The 21,483-nt window shown below is 38.5% G+C and overlaps 1 protein-coding gene across 2 annotated transcripts in view; it reads left to right on the top strand.

Annotated features, from left to right (window-relative positions):
* Positions 1–21,483, top strand: part of Top1 (DNA topoisomerase I) — an 88,388-nt gene that overhangs the window by 57,546 nt on the left and 9,359 nt on the right. Inside the window, exons 9-16 of one of the 2 annotated variants that reach the window (XM_057780594.1) lie at positions 2,842–2,957; positions 7,526–7,647; positions 8,403–8,525; positions 11,379–11,566; positions 11,817–11,961; positions 18,848–18,991; positions 19,879–20,064; positions 20,857–20,925. In XM_057780594.1, the coding sequence (XP_057636577.1) occupies positions 2,842–2,957; positions 7,526–7,647; positions 8,403–8,525; positions 11,379–11,566; positions 11,817–11,961; positions 18,848–18,991; positions 19,879–20,064; positions 20,857–20,925 (1,093 nt within the window). Of the gene's footprint in view, positions 1–2,841; positions 2,958–5,884; positions 7,328–7,525; positions 7,648–8,402; positions 8,526–11,378; positions 11,567–11,816; positions 11,962–18,847; positions 18,992–19,878; positions 20,065–20,856; positions 20,926–21,483 lie in introns of those variants that run through there. The other variant, XM_057780595.1, reaches the window with a different exon arrangement.

Below are 21,483 nucleotides of genomic sequence, written 5' to 3'. Positions count from 1 at the left end.
TTATTGAGTTAAGACATTTTTCTCTGCTCCCCTCCCTTTCTCTCCTCTCCCCTTCAACCCTCTTCCATGATCCCCATGGTCCCACTTTACTCAGGAGATCTTATCTTTTTCTACTTCCCATATTGATTAGATCCATGTATGTCTCTCTTAGAGTCCTCTTTGTTGTCTAGGTTCTCTGAGATTATGATTTATGGGTTGGTTTTCTTTGCTTTATGTTTAAAAACCACTTATGAGTAAATACATATGATAATTGTCTTTCTGGGTCTGGGTTGCCTTACTCAAAATGATGTTTTCTAGCTCCATTCTTAAATACTTATTTGTAATGGCATGTGAATGTATATTTAAAATGCACATAAAATTTGTCATCTTAACTTAAATCAAAGTTGTAATGAGAGACTACACTATTGCAAACCTGCAATGAGACATATTAAGATGGGAACCAAAAAATGTTGGTGGGACAGAAATAGAAGTTAGAATCCTTGTATACTCTGGAGGCATTTCTACTACTGCTACCCAGCATTTGTTTTTTTGTTTAAGAATGGCCTCCTGGGCTGGAGAGAAGGCTCAGTGGTAAAGAGCACTTGTTACTGTTTCAAAGGACCCGGGTTTGATTCCTAGCACTCACATAATGATGTCTGTAACCCCATTTTCAGGGAATCCAAAATGCACACATGGTACACATACATGCATGTAAGCAAAATATTCATACAAGTAAATAAATGCAAATTTGATTGTGGGGGAGAGAGAAGAATCAGCCTCCCTTGTGGTTGCCCCCAGCTGACCTTGGATTCCTGGCTCAAATTTTCATTTTCCCTCAGCCTTTCAAGTTACGTGGACTGTAGACCCATGCCATTAGACCCAACAAGGAGTTCTTTGTGTATTCATATTAACCCTTTATTGCATTTCCACCTTTTAGATACTTTCTTTCATTGTGGGTTGCCTTTTACTTTCTTGAACATGCCATTTGATCCAAAGGTATTTTTGCTTTTGATGTCACCCAATTTATGTATGGTTTTATCGTTGTTACTTTTGGTATTATGTACAAGAAATCACTGCTAAACCCAATGTTGTGAAGCTGTTTCCCCTTATTTTCTCCTAGATGTCGAAATGCATCTTAACTCTTATATTTAGAATTTTAATTTCTTGGTTCATTTTGTGTTAACTTTTGTTATTTTGTCCTCTTTGCAAACTCCAGTGTTTAGAATCTGTCATCTAACCATTGGATGGTCATAAGTCTTGTTGAAAATTACTTGACAATATATGTTGACTGCAGTTTTATATAACAGTATTATTACAACTTGATGGTATTCGTGTTTCTTATAAAAATGTTGGACTTGGAATTAAATAGTAGCAGAACAAACCAGGCAGTGGTGGCACACAGTACATGCCTTTAATCCCAGCTCCTGAGAGGCAGAAACAGGCAGATCTCTGAGTTTGAGGCCATCCTGGTCTAGAGAGTAAGTTCTAGGATAGTCAGGGCTACACAGAGAAACCTTGTCTCAGGAAAACTAAAACAAAACCCTCAAACCAGAATAGGCGTCCATGAAATTCTTGTTTGGAGGTAGTAGTAAAGATGGAATCTGAGTGTTAAAGTGGTCTGTATGTCAGATGCATTCTATCTAGCTGATTTCTTTTCAAACTGTGTAAATCTGTGTAAAGGAGGTATTAGAAACATCTGCCAAATGCAATGCATGATCTTCCAGTAGATCTTGACCTGTAAAATACATTGGATCTCATTGATGAATTTATAATCATACTAAATACAAGAATGACACTAGAAAAGTATTGACTTCGTTAGATCTGATAATATATCTTGTAACTATGTATTAGAAGATCATTTTTATAAGGATAATAGCAAAAGTATATTTATCCACAACTAACTTTATTAGTCAAAATAGAAATGTAATGTATTTTAATAGTTCTTTGTATATATCCAGTTAATTATTTTATCCATAGTTTTTCTGTATGCTTGATTTTCTTGATTGATTTATTTATTTAGGTTTTTCGATACAGGGTTTCTCTGTAGCTATGGAGCCAGTCCTGGAATTTGCTCTGTAGACCAGGCTGGCCTCGAACTCACATAGATCTGCCTGCCTCTGCCTCCCAAGTGCTGTGATTAAAGGCGTGTGCCACCACTGCCTGGTTTTGATTTTCTTTTAAATAAAAGCGTTTAAGAAAATTATTTAACCTGCGATTTATTTAGAATTTTGCAAGTGTTTGCTAGCTAGCTGGATATATTTAAGTTCCTTAAACTCAGTGTGCCTCAGTTAAACTATTTCAATCCACTTGTTACATTTGAACTTTTTTGTTTGATTGTTTTGTTTTCTTAAAACAAGGTCTTTCTACATAGCCTTGGCTGTCCTAGAACTAGATATGTAGACCAGTCTGTCCTACAACTCAAGAGTTCTGCTTGCGTCTGCCTTCTGAGTGCTGGGACTATAGGCGTGTGACATCCTGCCTGACTGTGTTTTGTAATTTTCCCTAAACTTCCACCTGCATTTCATCAGTATAGTAATGCCTCCTTTGCATATACCACTGTGGCATATTGTTAGAGTACCATGGTAGAACAGTTATCCCCATTTTCATATTCACTAGTTATTGCTGGGCTCTTTGAATGATGGTCTTTATATCTACTATCTTTGTACTGAAACTGTTAAATGCAATAGTTACCACATTCTTTTATCAAGCTTGAAATTGTTGCCTTTTCAGTAAGAAGCAGGTTATTCTTATCCAGCCTTTTGAGTACCATCAGTTGCTTAATTATTTTGGCATCTGATAGGTGAGAATCTTTTTTATTACATAAAGGGATCACTTAATAATTTTGTGCCTTGTCTTTGAAAGGTGGGAGGAAGAACGCTATCCTGAAGGCATCAAGTGGAAATTTTTAGAACATAAAGGGCCTGTCTTTGCTCCACCATATGAGCCTCTCCCAGAGGGTGTCAAGTTTTACTATGATGGTGAGTTATTTCAGGTTGTTTGAATTTTGACTAAGAGTTTGCTTCTGTTGGGATAGAAAGTGAAGGCGCCGCCTCTTCTGGACAGTCTTATGTAGTTGCTTCACTTTATTGACCTTGTGTGGTTTGGGAAAAGGAACCTTGGGTGCTTAATTCATAAGGGCCCATTTGCTGCTTAAAAAAAATACCGTAAGTAAAGGGGCTATTGATATCTGTAATCCTAAAAGGTTTATCTTTGAGGCTCATAGCCAGCCTATTGTCAGCTCATGGAAGGTTTTTATCGGAACTCAGTATCTAGGAAGCAGTAAAGCTGTTCTGTTCTGAGGATTTGTTAGAAAAGCCTTACTCAAATACTAGCATTTTATTTTGGTGATAATAATATATACCAATAAACTGCTTATCATTAGAAATAGTATTTGACAAAGGATTTAGCTGCCTTCATTCAGTCTGTAGATAGAAATCATAAACTGTATCACTCACTATGTAATGTAACACTGTCTTCAATGGGTGAATTTTAAAGGAATGTTCTGCCTAGGTCTCTTGTTTTTGTTTATTTACTTTTATTTTTATTTATTTATTTGTTTGTTTGTTTATTCTGAGACATTTTCTAACTATATAGCTCTACCCGGCCTTGAACTTGCTAACGTAGATCAGCTGGCCTTGAATTCAGTTCATCGACATGCCTCTGCTCCTAGGCATGTGCCACCTTACTTGGTCTGTTTAGTTTTCTTGGAACTTTCCAAATTGGCTGAGAGTTATATCATCTGTGTTTTTATCCTTAAGATGAGAGATTTGAGAGTAGTCTTTCACAAACCTTTTACTGACAGTGTACTGACAGTTGATGATATCCAACTCACCCCTTCATTCTGTTCAGGGATGCTAGTCTTGTTTCTCAAATCCTACGTATGCTTAAGATTGACTAAGTATCTCTGGTCCCCTTTAATAAATAAATGAGGGGTAGGACAGGGTGTTTCTGAACCAAATAGTCTGTTTACCAATATGGAGAAACACTGGACAGGACAGGATAGTTACTAAGAAGTACCTGTGACAAGCACTCAGTTATTTAGAATGTCTTTGTTCATCAGCACTGCTTCAGGACTGTGGATGCCTGTGGGTTTAGGATGGAATAGGCTTATTAGCATCCAACATTTGAAATCTGGATATCAGAAAAGTTTTTTAAAATTTATGAAATGTTTAGGTTCACCAAGATGGCTCCATAAGGCCACTTGCTGTGAAGCTTGATTACCTCAGTTTAGTCCCTAGTGTCCACATGGTGCAAGAAGCAAGCAATTCCTGCATGTTGTTAGTGACCACCACATTGCACGCACACACACACAGACACACACACAGACACACACACACACTAAATAAATACGTGCAACTTAAAAAAAAGGTGAAACTTGTGTGTTCCATATCATTAAAGATTATGTGACATTACTTTAGGATTTAAAACAATGTATGAAACAAATTTGTTATAAACCTGGGTCTCATCCTCAACATAACTCATTTCTTTCTTTCTCTCTCTTTTTTTTTCCGTTTTTTCTTTCTTTCTTTTTATTTATTTATTTTTTGAGACAGGGTCTCACTACATAGCCTTGGCTGGCCTTGAGCTCAGAGGTCCACCTGTCTCTACCTCCTGAGCGCTGGAATTAAGATGTGCATCATCATGCCCAGCCTGATACTTCATTTCTTTACACACACATACCCCACATCAAGCACCACCAAATCTGGATGGGGATGGGGGAGAAGTGAAAGCCTAAATACTTTTGGTTTCAAATGTTTCCGATAAGGGATGTTCAACTAGTTTTGACTATAGGGCTATAGGAAAATGAATATGCTTGTATTCAGACACTCAAATCCTATCAATAGATAGAAACTACTAATTCAAACTATTTAAGAAGTTGACAGCATAAAACACTTGATGGTTTGACTGCAAAACAGTTCGATCAAAAAGTACAAGATAACCTACATACTGGGTGATTCCTGGAGACTCTTATGAAAATACTTGAAGTTAAACTTCTTGATGAGGACATAAAATCTAAGGCCTTGGAAAAGACAATTGCTGGTATTTTGTAACCTGTCTGGGCTTATTAGCTTTAGAAAGCTGAGCTGGAAAAGCCACACTGTGAAAGTCAAGGTGATGAAGGATGGATACTAGATCCTTTCTCTTGGGGTTTCTCTTACTTTTCAGTATAGGAAACTAAGGCCTGGAAAAGCACATTGTTGGCTGTGGTTCATTCCTCCATTTTCCTAGCCCTCCACTATAGGAACACTGGTGTTTTCTCTGTTGGTTCTCCTGGTATTTCCTCCCCGTGGTTGTAAAACTCCTAACTGACTTGTTAATCCAAGCTGATAAGTAAGTACTGGTAGACAGGACCTGGCTGCTGAAGCACAGAATGGCAGCCTCAGCTCTGAACCTTCACTGACAGCTGACTTAGCAGTTTCTGTTTCCAGGCTTTCAGCTTCCTTCACAGAGTACTGTTGCTCAAAACTGTAGGAGTGGTTGTTTAATCTTTCCACAGCCTGTTTACAATAAAAACGAGTCATAGTTGTGACTTTATTGGGACAAACCCAGTGAAATAGTTCCAGAGATACCCTCATCCCCAAAATAAAAACATTATTGAATATTTAGTTTATGTGAAACATATCAGGGAACTCATTAATTTAAATTTGTTCCTATCTATTTTTGTTTTGAGACAGTGGTTCTATAGCCTAGACTAGCTTCAAACACACAATCCTCCTGTCTCAGCCTTTTGAATGGTACAGTTATAGGCCAGTGCCACCTTGGCTTCATTATTTTTTTCTTTATATTTGAAACATGTTGCAGTTTTGGTAGCAACACTTATTCAGACCTGAGGGTGGGGTGGGGGAGGAGCAGAAACCTCTTCCTCAAAGTCTTTTTTCAAAACAGAAGCTTGAAGGACCGAGGAGGAACTACACCACCTATTGGCCTTTTAAATTACGTCTTCTAAGCTGATCCTCCGCTACAACACAAGTTTCAGTTTTGTCCTGTATTCCCGGTGTTCCTACAGCCAGGAAGAGCTCTTCCAGCCATTATAAGATAAGATGTCTTCTGAACTGTACAAGGAGTAGGCTTCTGGTTAACTTTTAGATTTTTGTAATGAATGTGAATACTTTTGAATTATTAGTACTTACATAATTGTAAATACGTGGGATTATATTTAATCTCATTTAGAATGCAGCCAAATGTTATTGTACTTCTTTATAGCATTATAAAGTTTGTTTTGTTTTTGTTTTTAAAGAAAAGATAGAAATTGGCCCTAGGAATACAATATTCTCTTTGAATATTTGATAGGTTAAACTCGTACTTTCCTTTCGCTGATGGTTATGATCTAAGATACACAAAACCTATGCCTCCTCCAGAATTCCCTTATTAGTTTAGTGGCTTTCCTTATGAACCCAGGGGCTTTTTAGGAGCAGTTTTTACATATACTTAGATGCTGCCCAGACCCAGCCATACCTTGTGCTGTGGATTGTTTGGGATTTTCTGAAAGAGGTGAGTTCCTGGTGCTGTTACCAGTGTTTCAGTTGCAATGTATTTCACTCTATGTGTACACTAGTGTTGCAAAAGTGCCATTTCTGGCTAGGAGGATGACTCAGTGGGTAAAGTACTTGCTGTTCAAGCCTGATGACTTAAGGTTGTTCTCTTAGAACCCACATCAAAGTTGGATGAAGTAGCATGCTTGTCTGTAATTCCATCATGTCCCTATGGAGGAATGGCATGAGCTTTTGTGCCAGTTATGGATAATGTATCAGTGAACCAGAGTGACCTTATTACAAAAATAAGATGGACGGCAAGGTTCTGACCCCTACATGGGCACTGTTGCACACGTACATACACACAGGCACGCGCGCGCACACACACAATACAGTTTTTGATTCTAGGTCTAGGATTGAGGCCTCTCAATCTTGTTATTTATAACAAACTTGTGTGTGATGCTTTTGGTATGTGAACCATACTTTATGTAGCAAGGTTCTAGAGGAAGGTCTTATTTAGTTGTTTTTTTTTTTTAATGTGGGAAATCTAGGCTTGCCTGCTATGAATATATATTTTTATTCATATTCCACCCACGTAACTTTGAAGAAGAAAGATGCCTATTTCTTTCCCCCACAATTCCTTTCTTCCATTCCCTGCCCCTATCCTTTCCTCCCCTTCTTGAACAGAGGCTGCTTAGCTTAGCAGTGGCAGGAGTCCTTCTGAGGATTTGATTTTTAAAAACCATTGAAGAGGTGTAAAGGACCCTGCTTGCTGAAAGGAAAAGGAAGAGTGGCTGGGCCTTCCCCAGGTCATCCCTGTCCTGAGCAGGCACCTGGGAACAATTAACTGGCATAGTCTCCAAAAAAAGACCCAGGTAAATATCTACTAAAGAGAAGGAGAAATTTTATAAGTAGATATATAACAGTATGTTGCTCTGTTGTTGTTATAATTATGTATCAGCAGACCTTTGTACACTTTGGAGAGGTAAGCCATCAGTAAAGATGTCTCCAGTATTCAGTACACAGAATATGAATGATGTTCCTCGCTGATTTGAACCATTTTCTTCCTTTAGGTAAAGTTATGAAGCTGAGTCCCAAAGCAGAAGAAGTAGCTACATTCTTTGCAAAAATGCTTGACCATGAATATACTACTAAGGAAATATTCAGAAAAAATTTCTTTAAAGATTGGAGAAAGGTATTATGGCCCATGTGTTCATATCTTAATAGTTCACAAAAGTGCTGACTGGGAGGTAAAGCCCATGCATTAATATTTTAATAGCTTGTTTTCTTTTCTTTTTTTTAAAAAAGCAAACTATAGTTTAATCAATCTTCTTTTGAATTTTATTATAGTGAAAGATGTATGTCTAAATGTTTTTTCTCTCAGCTTTCATGTGACACAGGAAGGAGAATTGATCAGATAGGTTAAACAGAAAACCCCCATTCTAGCTGAACAAAGGAAAGTTTGTTTTCACAGGGATTGTCCTGTGCTGTCTCTGCACAGGAGTAATCTGACCTCATATTCCATTTTAATTCATATTGGCTCTACTTATACTGTTAGCCTAGGTAAAAATTACATTGTCTCCACTTGGATAATGTAAACAAGCTGAGTTAAAATTTACCAACTAAGGCTCTCTAAAGCCAGATTTAATAAGAACAGGAGTAGTAGTTCTACAGGAAAATAAGAAAAAGTGTTTCTCTCATTCCTAAAGTAACTGATTAATGTGTTTCTAAGGTTTGTATTTTTGTCAAAAATCCCCCTCAAAAATGAGTAGTTTTTCTCCATGATAAGTCACTTAAAATATTTTTATATTAAAAGAATACAGTTTATAACAGAACAACTCTCCAGCCCCCCCCTCCCCCCCCGCCGCCAAGAAAAAAACACCTTACCGAGATTGGACACCTAAAATAGGAGAACTTATCAATATATTTATATTCTTTTTATTTAACTAGGAAATGACTAATGACGAGAAAAATACGATTACCAACCTAAGCAAATGCGACTTCACACAAATGAGCCAGTATTTCAAAGCCCAGTCGGAGGCTCGGAAGCAGATGAGCAAGGAAGAAAAATTGGTATGATAGAATTTATTAAACTAGAAAATTTTGAATAGTAATTACTTGTCTAATTTTATTGATTCTTGTGACATAACATTAATTTCGTTAATGTTATTTTTGTGTTAAAGATTCACTTAGTAAAGTCTATGATTTTTTAATTTAGAATGAGCTTTGTGAGTACTTCAGTAACAATAACTTTACTGCTGTAGCGTTTAAGTCTGAGGAGCCATGTTCCTCAGCAGCTACAGGTACTCAGGTGTAAGACACATGAAATAATACTGACCATGTACCTACCCATTGTTTTGAGATATTTTCCTTTGATATCTATCCACTATTGTCCATCTCCATTCCCCAGTGTTGGTTACACTTATTATGAAAGGTCCTTTAGTATCTAATGTGTGTGTTCTCTGCAAGCCACCTGTTTTCATAAACAGATGCAGCTATTTTCATATTCTGAGTAGTTGGAACAAACAATATAGCCTTCAATCTTAAAATATTTTCTATTTAGAAAAAGTTGCCAAGTCCTAATTTAGAGAGATCTTAAGGTAGGTTTTATGCCTAACCAGCATCCAGAAGTTAAGAATTTCAAAGAGATTTTTGTACTTTATGGTGTTGTAGTCTTGGCATTTTAAAGGACTTGTGATTTAAGTAACTTAATATTATTTTGGTCCATTCTTTTAGATTATTGAGTTGTTCTAAATGGCAACTATCTAGCTGTGTTGGTACATGCCTTTAATCCCATTTCCCATTTTTCATTTTAGGTTCGTTTTATCTGTTGTTTTCCAAGTCACTGAAATTTGGTCTATTATTTACTTAGGGAAATTTTAAGTTTTTAGTTGTATTTGAATGCATGCATGTGTATGTGGTTACACTTGGAGACCAGATAGATGTCAGATTGCCTAGAGCTGTTACATGAGGTTATGGGCTGCCCAGCATGGGTGCTAGGAACTGCCTTAACCATGGAGCCATTTCTACAGCCCAAGTGTTTTTAAACATAAAGTTTACTTTGGACCTTGCTCTTGGAATACTAGTTCAAATAACAACACTTTTATAAACATTGCCTTGTCTAGGCCCCTGGCAAGGTTACTTGTGGCCAGTAAGTCGAGCAGGGCTTGGTTATTGAATCACTACATGGAATTCATTCATCTATGGGCCATGATGTTGAACTATTATAATCTCAGAACTGGGAAGACGTAAGCCAGGAGGATCAAGAGGTTTTTTTTTGTTTGTTTGTTTTTTTTTTTTTGAGACAGGGTTTCTCTGTGGTTTTGGAGCCTGTCCTGGAACTAGCTCTGTAGACCAGGCTGGTCTCGAACTCACAGAGATCCGCCTGCCTCTGCCTCCCAAGTGCTGGGATTAAAGGCGTGTGCCACCACCGCCCGGCCAGGATCAAGAGTTTAAGGAAAGCAAGGCCCTGTCTAATAGCCAAAAACAATAACTAGGCAGTGTTGGCAGAGGTCCTTGGACACCACCTAGAAGCATGCTGTTGGGTATTCTTAAACACTATTTAAATATTTTGTGGTGGGTGGGGCCTCTTAATGGTGCTGCAAAGTTTTTTCAACTAAAGCTGAGTCAGGAAGTCTCTCTTAAATGAGACACACTTGCCTCTAGCAAAGAGAGCCACCTGAGAAAATGCTGCTACAAAGAAGCCGTGCTTAACTCTGTTCTTTTGTGTTAGGATTCCTTCCCAAGCTCTCTCAAGTTTTATGTGGATATAGTTGCCCCACTTTGGGTGCCATTTTTTTTTTGACAGAGGTTTCTGTCCTGCCTGGTCCTGCAACTCTTCAGTCCCAAAGAAACACACAGAGGTCTGCATTAATCATAAACTGGTTGGCCTATTAGCTCAGACTTCTTATTAAGTCTTACATCCTACATTAACCTATAATTCTTATGTGTGTCAGCGTGTGACTTGCTACCTTTTATTAGTGAGTCATTCTCATCTTCCTGTGTCTGGGTTAAGACTGCAAACTGAGTCAGTCTTTCCTCTTCCCAGAATTCTCAGATTCTCGTTGCCCTGCCTATACTTCCTGCCAGGCTACTGGCCAATCAACATTTTATTAAAACAATACAAGTGACAGGATACAAGATTTATTTATTTACTATGTATAACTTATTCAGCCGGCATGTCAGAAGAGGGCACCAAATCTCATCATGGATTGGTTGTGAGCCACCATGTGGTTACTGGGAATTGAGCTCAGGACTTCTGGAAGAATAGCCAGTGCTCTCAACCTCTGAGCCATCTCTCTAACCCCCACAGTATTAATTTTTAAGGTTAACATTTTAAAATATCTAGGTAGAACTGGGACTGCAGCAGCTCATTTGCCTGAAGGCTTGCATAAAGCCTTGGCTCCCAGAACTGCATAAAACCATGCATGGTGGTGGTACATTTCTGTAATAGCAATCAATCCTTGGGAAGTGAAGACTAGAAAATCAGAAATTTAAGATCATTTTAAGTTGTAGAGAGTTTGAAGATATCCTGGGATACATGATGCATGAGACCATGTTTTTAAAACTAAGTTGAATTGAACATAAGTGACATTCATTCATAGGTCTGTACCCTTTACAATAGAAAACCAAGGGTTGATGCTGTAGCTCAATGATAGAGTACTTATCTGGTATACATTAGATTTAGTTCAGCAGTACTACAAAAGACACAAGTGAGAATCTGTGTAAAGTCATTTATTCTCAGTAGATCTTTTGGCAATTTATTATGTATAAGTTTAAGATCCAGTAGACATTTTCCTTTATTTGAGTTTATTTCTGAGCAAATTTTGGTCTTTACCTCTTGGTCTTTCTCTCATAAGAGATAAAGTTAAGTAAGTTTTAGCAGGCAGGAGTTTAAAATAAAGTACTTCCTTGCTCTTATTTCAGAAAATCAAAGAAGAAAATGAAAAATTATTGAAAGAATATGGCTTTTGTGTTATGGATAATCATAGAGAACGGATTGCCAACTTCAAGATAGAGCCTCCAGGGCTTTTCCGTGGCCGGGGTAACCATCCCAAGATGGGCATGCTGAAGAGAAGGATCATGCCCGAGGACATCATTATCAACTGTAGCAAGTGAGCACAAAGGTTCATCTTTAGGGGTAGAATTGAGATGCAGAGCTTTTTCCTCAAAGCTGGTGGTTGGGGCTATGAAAAGAGCTTTTTATGTTTCCATGGGTAGATTTCCAAGTTTTTGTTCAGAATTGCGATGGGTGGGAGGTGGTTGAAAATACATACTTAGCAAATAGGTCCACTTCTGGTTATGAAAAGGGACATGGTTTGTCACTTTTCATTTTATTTACCTTCTACATGGTTATTTTCACAGAGATGCCAAGGTTCCTTCTCCTCCTCCAGGACATAAATGGAAAGAAGTCCGACATGATAACAAGGTTACTTGGCTGGTCTCCTGGACAGAGAATATCCAGGGTTCTATTAAATACATCATGCTGAATCCCAGTTCACGAATCAAGGTAAGCATAACTATAGGCTACACCTTGGTGGGGCTGATAATCTCTTTCTTTTTTTTATTGCCTTGCAGTGTGCTTTTACAAGTTTAAAACTTTAACAAGTTCAAAACTTAGACCTTCTGCCTGGCAGTTGTGGCACACGCCTTTAATCCCAGCACTTGGAAGGCAGAGACAGGCGGGTCTCTGTGAGTTCAAGGCCAGCCTGGCATCCACGCAAGTTTCAGGACAGCTGGGACTGTTACAACAGAGAAACCCTGTCTTGAAATACCCGTCCCGCCAATCCCCCCCCCCCAAAAAAAAAATTAAAAACAAAACAAACCTCATCTCATTCCCTCAAAGGAGGCAAGTGCTGTCATGGTTATCATTACCTGCTAACCTCCCAAAGATGTTTCCGTTTGTGTCCTATTGTAATTTTACCCATGGAAATTTTCTGAAATCCTACTATGTTCCAACCACATTGTATTTATGGTAATAGCAATTGCGCAGATGCATCTCTTGCATTCATAGTTACTGCTTACTATCTGGTAGTCAGGATGTGAGAGTGTAGGAATTTTCTATGAATGTAGATACAAGCTATAAAACCTAGAGTTTTATATATTGGCTTTCTAAGGTCTCACGTGAGTAAGTTCCTTTAAGAACAGATGTGATTTCATGTATTGAAAGCCCACCATATATTATCTTACACACTCGTGGTGTTTTTAATTATTAGACTTATTGGAAGGGACTGTCATGCTCTCTTGTTAGCTAACTAGCTATATGCTCTGAAGAGTTCTACAAGCTTCCTCCATCAGACCCTGTGGAAATGTGAATTACAACTAAAAGAGCAAAAACAGCCAAGGGATTAGTTCTATGTAATCTAGAACTGTTTTCCATTCAATAGTAGATAGATGTATACTTTCTAGCTTACACCCTGTGGTCTGACATATGTCTCTACTTTCTTATTGAAAAATACCACCTGGGGGCTGGAGAGATGGCTCAGAGGGTAAGAGCATTGCCTACTCTTCCAAAGGTCCTGAGTTCAATTCCCAGCAACCACATGGTGGCTCACAACCATCTGTAATGAGGTCTGGTGCCCTCTTCTGGCCTGCAGGCATACACATAGACAGAATATTGTATACATAATAAATAAATATTTTAAAAAGAAAAGAAAATACCACCTGGGTATGTTTTTCTGGTTCTGAGTAAGTATAGAATCAAGAAGGAGAGTAGAGAAAGAAAGTTAAAAATCATGCTATTCTCCCTCGTGTATTTAGCTTATAGAACTATAGAAGTGGATAAGCTATAGTTTTATTCCTTGACACACTTGTAGGTTGGTAGGCAAATTGTGTAAGGATTCAGTTGTGTTAGAAGAAAGGTAACTGTTATTAATAGAGTAGGTTTTTAAATTAAATTTATAGTTTATTTTTATTTCATATGCACTCATTTGTGTGCATGTATGTCTGTGTGAAGGTGTAGATCACCTGAAACTGAAGTTACAGGCAGTTATGAGCTGCCATGTGGGTGCTTGGCGATGAATTGGGGTCCTCTGGAAGAAAGAATAGCCAGTGCTTCTGTCTGCTGAGCCATCTCTCGAGCCCCTAGTTGTTTTTCTTAACATCCTTAATACTTTTTTTTTTTTTTTTTTAAGAGGAAGTCAGATTAAAGTTAGCCGTTTAAAGAAGTCGTCTAAACACTTTGGGGTGCCTATGGACAAAAGAGGGTACATAGGGAATATGTTAATCAGAAACTGTCGAATACGGTTGGGGGAAATGGCATAATAGGTAAGACCTGACCTGAGTTTATGTCTCCAGCACCCACATAAAGCTAGGCAAAGCCAGGCATGCCTGATGATAGGAACCCACTCATCAGCCAGCTTAGCTGAGATTGTGAGTTTCAGGTTCGGTAAGAGACCCTGTCTTAATCAGGTGGAGGGGCTAAAGGGATGGCTCAGTGGCTAAGAGCACTGGGTGTTTTTTCCAGATGACTGGAGTTAAATTCCCAGCACCCACATGGCAGCTCACAACCAGTTCAGTTCCAGGGCATCTGATGCCTTCTTCCAGCCTCTGGGTACTACATGTATGTGGTACACATGCAAAATACCCATAGTACATTTAAAAAATAAATAAATCTTAAAAATAAGGTAGAGGGTCTCTTTATGCTTGCACAGGGATTTGTGTTTACATGCACATGTGCATATATCACACACCACAATGTATATGTACTACCTACACTACAACTACTAAGTAGTGGTGGATCCATAACATCATAAATATACTAAATGTCATACACTAATAGTATATTCTATGTATATCACCACAGGCAAAAACTTGTCAGTCTATGATGAATATTATTTTAGTGTTGAAAGGCTTTTTCATGTAAGTTGATATTTAATAACCATAACAGGGTCCACTTTGTAGATGAATAAATTTAGTCTGTGGGAATTAAAAAAAAATGTCCTAGATCTGATAGCTGGTAATTCTGTCAGTCTTCTTGGAAAGTAATTTAGATCTCTAATCTCATGCTCTCCCATGACATCCTGCAGTTAAATTGTGGCCAGTCTTAAATAGCATGCCAAAGAAAAGAGAAAAGAACCACTTAAGGACTTTGAATGGAAGGGTGTCTTAAACAGGTTACCAACTTTAGCAAAATTAGTAGGAATGACATGTAATCACAGCAATAAATATAAGCTGTGATAAATGCTGCTGAGCAGAGTAGGGATACCATTTAAGTGTATACCTTGGGGCTTGATCTCATCTCAGTTTCAGGGAAAGCTTCCCAAAAAGATAATATTTAAAATTTGATTTATGAGATGAATAGGAATTTTATTTGTCTGTGGAAAGAGAAACAAAAGGAATTAGCATTCCAGAAAGAGAATGAGACCTTCTGAAATCTCTGACATGAGAAAGAAGAGCTCAGATATTTGGACAGCAGTAAAAATACCCACCAGCATTGTTGGCTTAATTTGTTTAGAAAAGAGACATGAAGAAGGCCCTACAGAGGGATACAGGCTGGGACTTTAGCTCCAAGTCTTTTTTTTCCCTTTCTTTTTTATTCCTTTCTTTCTCTCCTTCCTTCCTTCTTTTCTTTTATATTTTCTTTCTTTTCTTTTTTTTAAAACAATTCCTAAGTCCAAAAAGAAACTACTAACCTAGATCTTAAAGAGAAAAATAGGCTTGACTTGTGGCATAATTGATAGTTGTGACTACTCGGTGAAGCCTAGATTTCACACAAACAGGAAATTAGGCCACAAGACAACTGTTGTTCTTCAGGCAAGAAACTGTAGAGACCAAGGCAGATAATGGCAATGGGAGTGGAGAAAGGGAAATAGATTTCAAATATATGGTTGTTGTGTTCTCTTATAGGCAAAAATTATAATGGATTGTAATTCTCACAAGAGTGAGTTCCTTCTTAGGCGAGCTAGAGCACCATCTTAATTAGAGCGTAAAGCCAGCCAGTTTTATCCAGACAATAACAGGATAACTACATAGCAAATATTTTTTCCAGGTTTCTTAGACAGTGGCTAAGATAGTAAACTTGAGAATCACCCAGAGATTATCCCTGTCTAGATGCATGTGCCCAAGATACACTTGACTTGAGTCAACTGGGATGAGATTCCCCCCAAAAAAGTCATTACAGACCTGGAAAGAGGTGATGTTGTTGGCCCAGGGGTGAGGTAGTGCCTCTGGCTTCTTTTTGTTTTTGTTATTTTGGGTGTTTTTTGTTTGTTTGTTTCTTTCTTTCTTTTTTTGAGACAGGGTTTCTCTGTGGTTTTGGAGTCTGTCCTGAAACTAGCTCTTGTATCCCAGGCTGGTCTCGAACTCACAGAGTTCCGCCTGCCTCTGCCTCCTGAGTGCTGGGATTAAAGGTGTGCACCACCACCACCCGGCAGCCTCTGGCTTCTTAAACTTGTTCTCAATCCTGTCTTAAGCTGTCTTCCCTTTAACAAAACAGCAATGTCTTCAGAGGTTGGGGTTTGATAATACCTTGAATAGTTTTTAATTTTGTGTTGCTACCCAGAGAAGCATTCTTTTCTTAAATAATTTTTTTCTTCTCTTAAAGGTTCAAGCTTTAGGAGTTTTGGGGGGTTGTTGTTTTAATTTATTTTTATTTTATGCATATGAGTGTTTTGCCTGCATGAATGTATGTGCGCTGTGTTGTATGCCTTGTGGCCATGAAGTCCAGATAAAGGCTTGAACAGTAGGAACAGTGTTGAGTTACTGGAAACCAAATGTAGTTCCTCTGTAAGAGCAACAAGTGCTCTTAACCTCTGGGCATTTCTGAGTTTTATTTTTAATAAATTATTTCAACTATGTAAGAATAGATATATAATAAATTCTTGATCCTAACATCTGGCATTGTCATGGCACCATATTCAATATATTCAATCATTTAATAACAAAAAGTATTCTGATATGCTGGACAAACTTTTAATCCTAGTATTTGGAAGGTCTTGGTTTTGTTGTTGTTTTTCCTCTTAAATTCTGTTAGATTTCACATGGTACAGCGGATGCTACCATGCCGGTACACATATGAATCTATGGGTGGCACTAACTATACTCACTGCGTTATCATAAAACCAAAAACTTGAAGTTGGTGGGTATGGAGGGCTTGAGGAAAAATGAGAGATAGATAAGATCATATTTCATTGTATACATGTATGACATTTTTAAAAATACAGATGTGGCAATTCATAATAATAATAAAGCTGGGCATGGTAATGCTTGTAAACCCAGCTCTGGGGAGGTAGAACCAAGATTCCTGGGCCTGGCTTGTCCAACAATCTGGCCTAAGTAGTGAGTTCCAGGTCAGTGAGAGACCCTATCTCAGAAACAAGCGTCTGACCATGCTGAGTTTGTCTTACATGTTCAAAGTGTAGTGGCAAATGGCATCTTTCTCAATACGGATTCCTACGAAGGGCTCAAAGACGAATTCAGCTCACTTCCTTCTCTGCAGCCTTGACTCATCTGCCTGTTTTACTGAGTGGATAAGTATCTAGATTTATAAGAGAAAGTATGGTGATCACTGGTTTATAACTGACACTAACTAGTTTTCTCTTTATTTATGGAGAGGTTGCTAACTAGGGAAAGAGGAAAGTGAGTCAAGGCTCCTACAATAGCTGTGTTGTTTTACCAAACTGCTTTTCTGTTCCACATCAGTAATCTCTCCAGCCCCAGATTCTTACATTTTTCAGAACCCGTTTTTTCCTGTGTTAATGTCAAACTCTTTGCCTATATGAAATTTTCCTAATCTTTCTTGTTTTGACATTATTAGTCCTTGCTTGTGGGTCTGTTTTCACTCAGGATGGTAGCAGAAATCAGTTGTTTAATGACGATTTTTTAAATCTTTTAATGATAGTTATTATTTAAGATTTCATGTATACATACAGTTTATTTGGATCACTCCCAACTTCCCACCTTCAACTATTCCATGTTAAACACACACACCTTCCTCTGAATTTCATGGCAACTCTTTTTAGTAACCCACTCAGTTGAACTAGTGGTGCCCACATATGCATGGGTGTGGCCTTCCACTGGGGCATGGGAAAGCTACCAGGTACCACACCTCTAAAGAAAACTAAGCACAACACCAACAGTCACCAAATGTCAGGAACTCCTCAGCTACAAGTTGGGACTTGTGTACACTTCCCTCCCCACTCCATACAGGAATGCTGACTGGCTTGATCCTGTGCAGGCAACCACAGCTGCTGTGAGTTCTTATAGAATGGCACCACCATGTCCAGAAGAGACTTTGGGCCCAGTCCTCACTAACCTGTGCCTCAAATAGTCTTTCCATCACCTTTTCCAATGCTTCCTGAACCTTGAGGTCAGAGTGTGTGATATAGAGGTCCCATTCATGGCTGAGCATTCTACAGTCAGTGGTTCTCTGTACTTAAGATCATTTGCAGCCTTGGCATTAACCACATCCATATTTTGCACAAGTTTTGCTGATGAGGACCAAGAGCTGTGCTAGTCTGTGGGTATAGAAATATGTATTTAGAAGACAGCTTTTTACCTCCATATCTATTTAGCAAAATCATGGTAGTACCTTCATGCCTCAGACATATGAGCTCCCCAGCCACAGGTTCTCGGTTAGGTTTCCAATATCAGGCATGTGTAACATTTTTATAACATTTCATGGGCTTTCAGATCAGACCTCAGGCTTTATGCCAAAAGCTCCAAAGAAGGAGGGAATGTATCCCCAGAAACATTGTTTTTCTCAGTCTCACCAGACCCTGCTTTTTAATAGAGAAGTTAGAATCTATAACTGTTCATGGAAGTCATTGTGTTCCTTGCTAATTACATGTAGTCTTAGGTTTTGTTTTTTTGATAGCTCCGTGAAACTCAATGGCTGTCTTAAATTTATTAGAAGTCAGTGCTAGCAGAAAACTGGTATTGAATCTGAGATTCGGGAGCAAGACTGTGGTGCATGTGAGGGACTGGGAATGCGTCTGTTCTTTATGTTGACAGAAGTCAGTTTGGGGGGCTAGAGAGATGGCTCAGTGATTAAGAGCACTGGCTATTCTTCCAGAGGTCATGAGTTCAATTCCCAACAAACACATGATGGCTCACAAGATCTGATGCCCTCTTCTGGCCTGCAGGCATACATGTAGACAGAACACTATATACATAATAAATGAAATCTTAAGTCAGTTTGGGGGCATGGCTTGTGGGCTTCTACCAAGAGTGTGAACATTTTATAGACTCGGAAGCTTTTTTAGCAATTATACACAGGTCCGTTGTGCTTAGTGGAAGTATAACAGGTTAAATAAATGCTCCAGACTTTCTCTTCAGTTCTGTGATTTTCAGCATTGCTTAAGCTCTGTTTATACTCCTATATTCAGAGCTCTGAATATTCAGTATGTTATTCTACACTCTGTAAATAATCCACCTTTGGGATGTGGTCTCTACAGGGTGAGAAAGACTGGCAGAAGTACGAGACTGCTCGGCGGCTGAAGAAATGTGTGGACAAGATCCGAAATCAGTATCGGGAAGACTGGAAGTCCAAAGAGATGAAAGTTCGGCAGAGAGCTGTAGCACTGTACTTCATTGATAAGGTGGGAGCAGGTTCCTTTATCCGCATTGGACAGTTCTGTTTACAGGTATAGGGAGTATCAGCTCTGTAAGTATAGGGTCAGGAGTATTTATCTGCTGTGTGACTTATCACCAAGTCTATCCTAGTAGGAAAAGTAGATGTGGCTACAAAGAAGCATCCACAATACGTTTGCTGTTGAGTACTACTCATCTTTGTAAAAGAAGGTTCTACATAAATTGAATTTTTCTTTTAGGGGACAGTGAAGATAACTGTGATACTTTAAAACTTTTTTTTAACTACCCTAACCTATAATGCGAAAGTACTTATTTTATGTCAAAGTCCAACACACATATTTGTTTCTATGCAGTCAGTTCAGAAATTGCACAAACCACTGCTTAACTACTAGACCTGAATTCTGATATTTCTTCTCCATTTTATTCTTTTAGAAAAAGATGATTATAACTTATAAAATTGGTTAAACAAAGTGTGATTTATTACAAATACATTTTTAAAGAATAGTACTATAGAGTTCAGTTTCTTAGTACTCAAGTTGTTTTTCTTTTCATTTTGCACTGCTTATATTTTAGCCCAAATTCTGAATTCCCACAAAATTGATGAGTTTTAATGTGCCCAGTGGAAAAAATTGTTCTCATTTGTTGCCTTGTTAAATTTTCTCTCTGTCTCCATTCTAAGATACTGTAGAGAAACTTAGTCTTTGACTATCCCTGTGTCTTTTACATGAGTCACAACATTGTAGAATCTGAGTTTCCAGGCTGTGCAGACTGATGGCTTCATCCACAGAAGAATTGAGGGTTCTGGTTTAGGGTTTCCTAGAGATCATATACGGTCCATGTCTCTTCATTGATGCTTATCTCTTTCTTAACAACCCCAACCCCCTTTCCTGCGCAGCTTGCTCTGAGAGCAGGCAATGAGAAGGAGGAAGGAGAAACAGCAGACACTGTGGGTTGCTGTTCACTTAGAGTGGAACACATCAATCTACACCCAGAATTGGATGGTCAGGAATATGTGGTGGAATTTGACTTTCCTGGAAAGGACTCAATCAGATACTATAACAAAGTCCCAGTTGAGAAAAGAGTAAGTTCATGTGGTCTGTGCTCTCTGGCTTGCTTTTTTACTTATTTGTTCATTCAACAAATATTTATTGAGTGCTTTTTATATGTTCCACATTTTGCTGGGCTCTAGTGAAAATATTCTCAAAGAAAGATACTGCTTTGCTTGGTGTGTTCTCTGTCTCATTTTAGCCCCATCCTGCAACCTCTGCTACTTTGCTGGGAATATGCAGCCATCTCTGGAAGCAGTTTGTAACAGTCTGCAGAGAGCCCTTACAGCAAACTTAGCATAAATTGGACCCAACCACTTTAGCAATTTAAGCACATGAGCATCATCTAGTCATGCCGCACACTTGACACTTTGTGCCTTTGCTTAGCCCCAGGCCAATTCCCAACTGAATAAAGTGATAATTTTTCAGTTTTCCGTTCTCTGAGCCTATCACAGTAGATCATGCTGCAGTTCCATAGACCCATGAGATAGGCATACATGCACTTATTACTCTCGTCTACTAGATAACAGTGCATATAAGCTAAGTCATGCAACTGGGGGAAGCATATAGTTTGAATGTAAGGGAGAGTTTCTGTTTTTAGGAAGTAGACACTGGGATGTTTAGAGCTAAAGTGCTATAATACATACCCACAAATGACTCAGAACAGACACTTAGATAATTACGTAAATTTACACATACAAAGCAAGAATTTTGGTATAGTATATATGGGTGGTCACTGTGCCTTTTTCTGTTTTGCAAGTTTTTGTGACTTTAACGTTATTTCTGAAGATTTTAAGAAGAATAATAATGGGGCTTACTTCTTTTAGGTTTTTAAGAACTTACAACTATTTATGGAGAACAAGCAGCCCGAGGATGATCTTTTTGATCGACTTAATGTGAGTAGACCCTGGTCTAGAGTCCCAGGCAGTCTCATGCTCCTGAAGACAAAAGTTGCCAAAGGATGCTTGGGCTATTATCCATTCAGGCTAGCTTGTCAGTGACATTCTATATGCCCTTCCTCCCTGGGAGCACACAATGCATCTGTAACCAGGAACAGACACCCTCTGCTTCACATTACTACCAGAGCCTTCAGGCAGAGGGAGTTGAGGCCTACTGTATTTTTTCCTCTTTCTTGCATTCTTTCATGAGATGCCCAGCTGCCTGTGCTAGAGAACTAAGACTTTCACTTGACTTCTGTTCTGGGAAAGACTTATAGAAAAGAACAAATTTGTTTTGAACTGCTCAAGATTGAAGTACTTTGTAGGAAGGTATCATGCAATCTTGTATTCTGAAATTGTTTTCCTTCTTTGGCTAACTTCCTTCTTAGAGGACAGGGCAATAACTTATCAGGATGATGACAGCATGGCACAATGACTCCTAGTGCTTACTGCAAGGAAAAGTTTAGTTTGGCTTTACCCCAATTTCAATATCCTCTGTGTTGCTTTGTCTTCTGC

The sequence above is a fragment of the Chionomys nivalis genome, chromosome 9 (assembly GCF_950005125.1).
Source record: "Chionomys nivalis chromosome 9, mChiNiv1.1, whole genome shotgun sequence".
Lineage (NCBI taxonomy): Eukaryota > Metazoa > Chordata > Mammalia > Rodentia > Cricetidae > Chionomys > Chionomys nivalis.
This window is presented reverse-complemented; position numbering and strand designations above follow the sequence as displayed.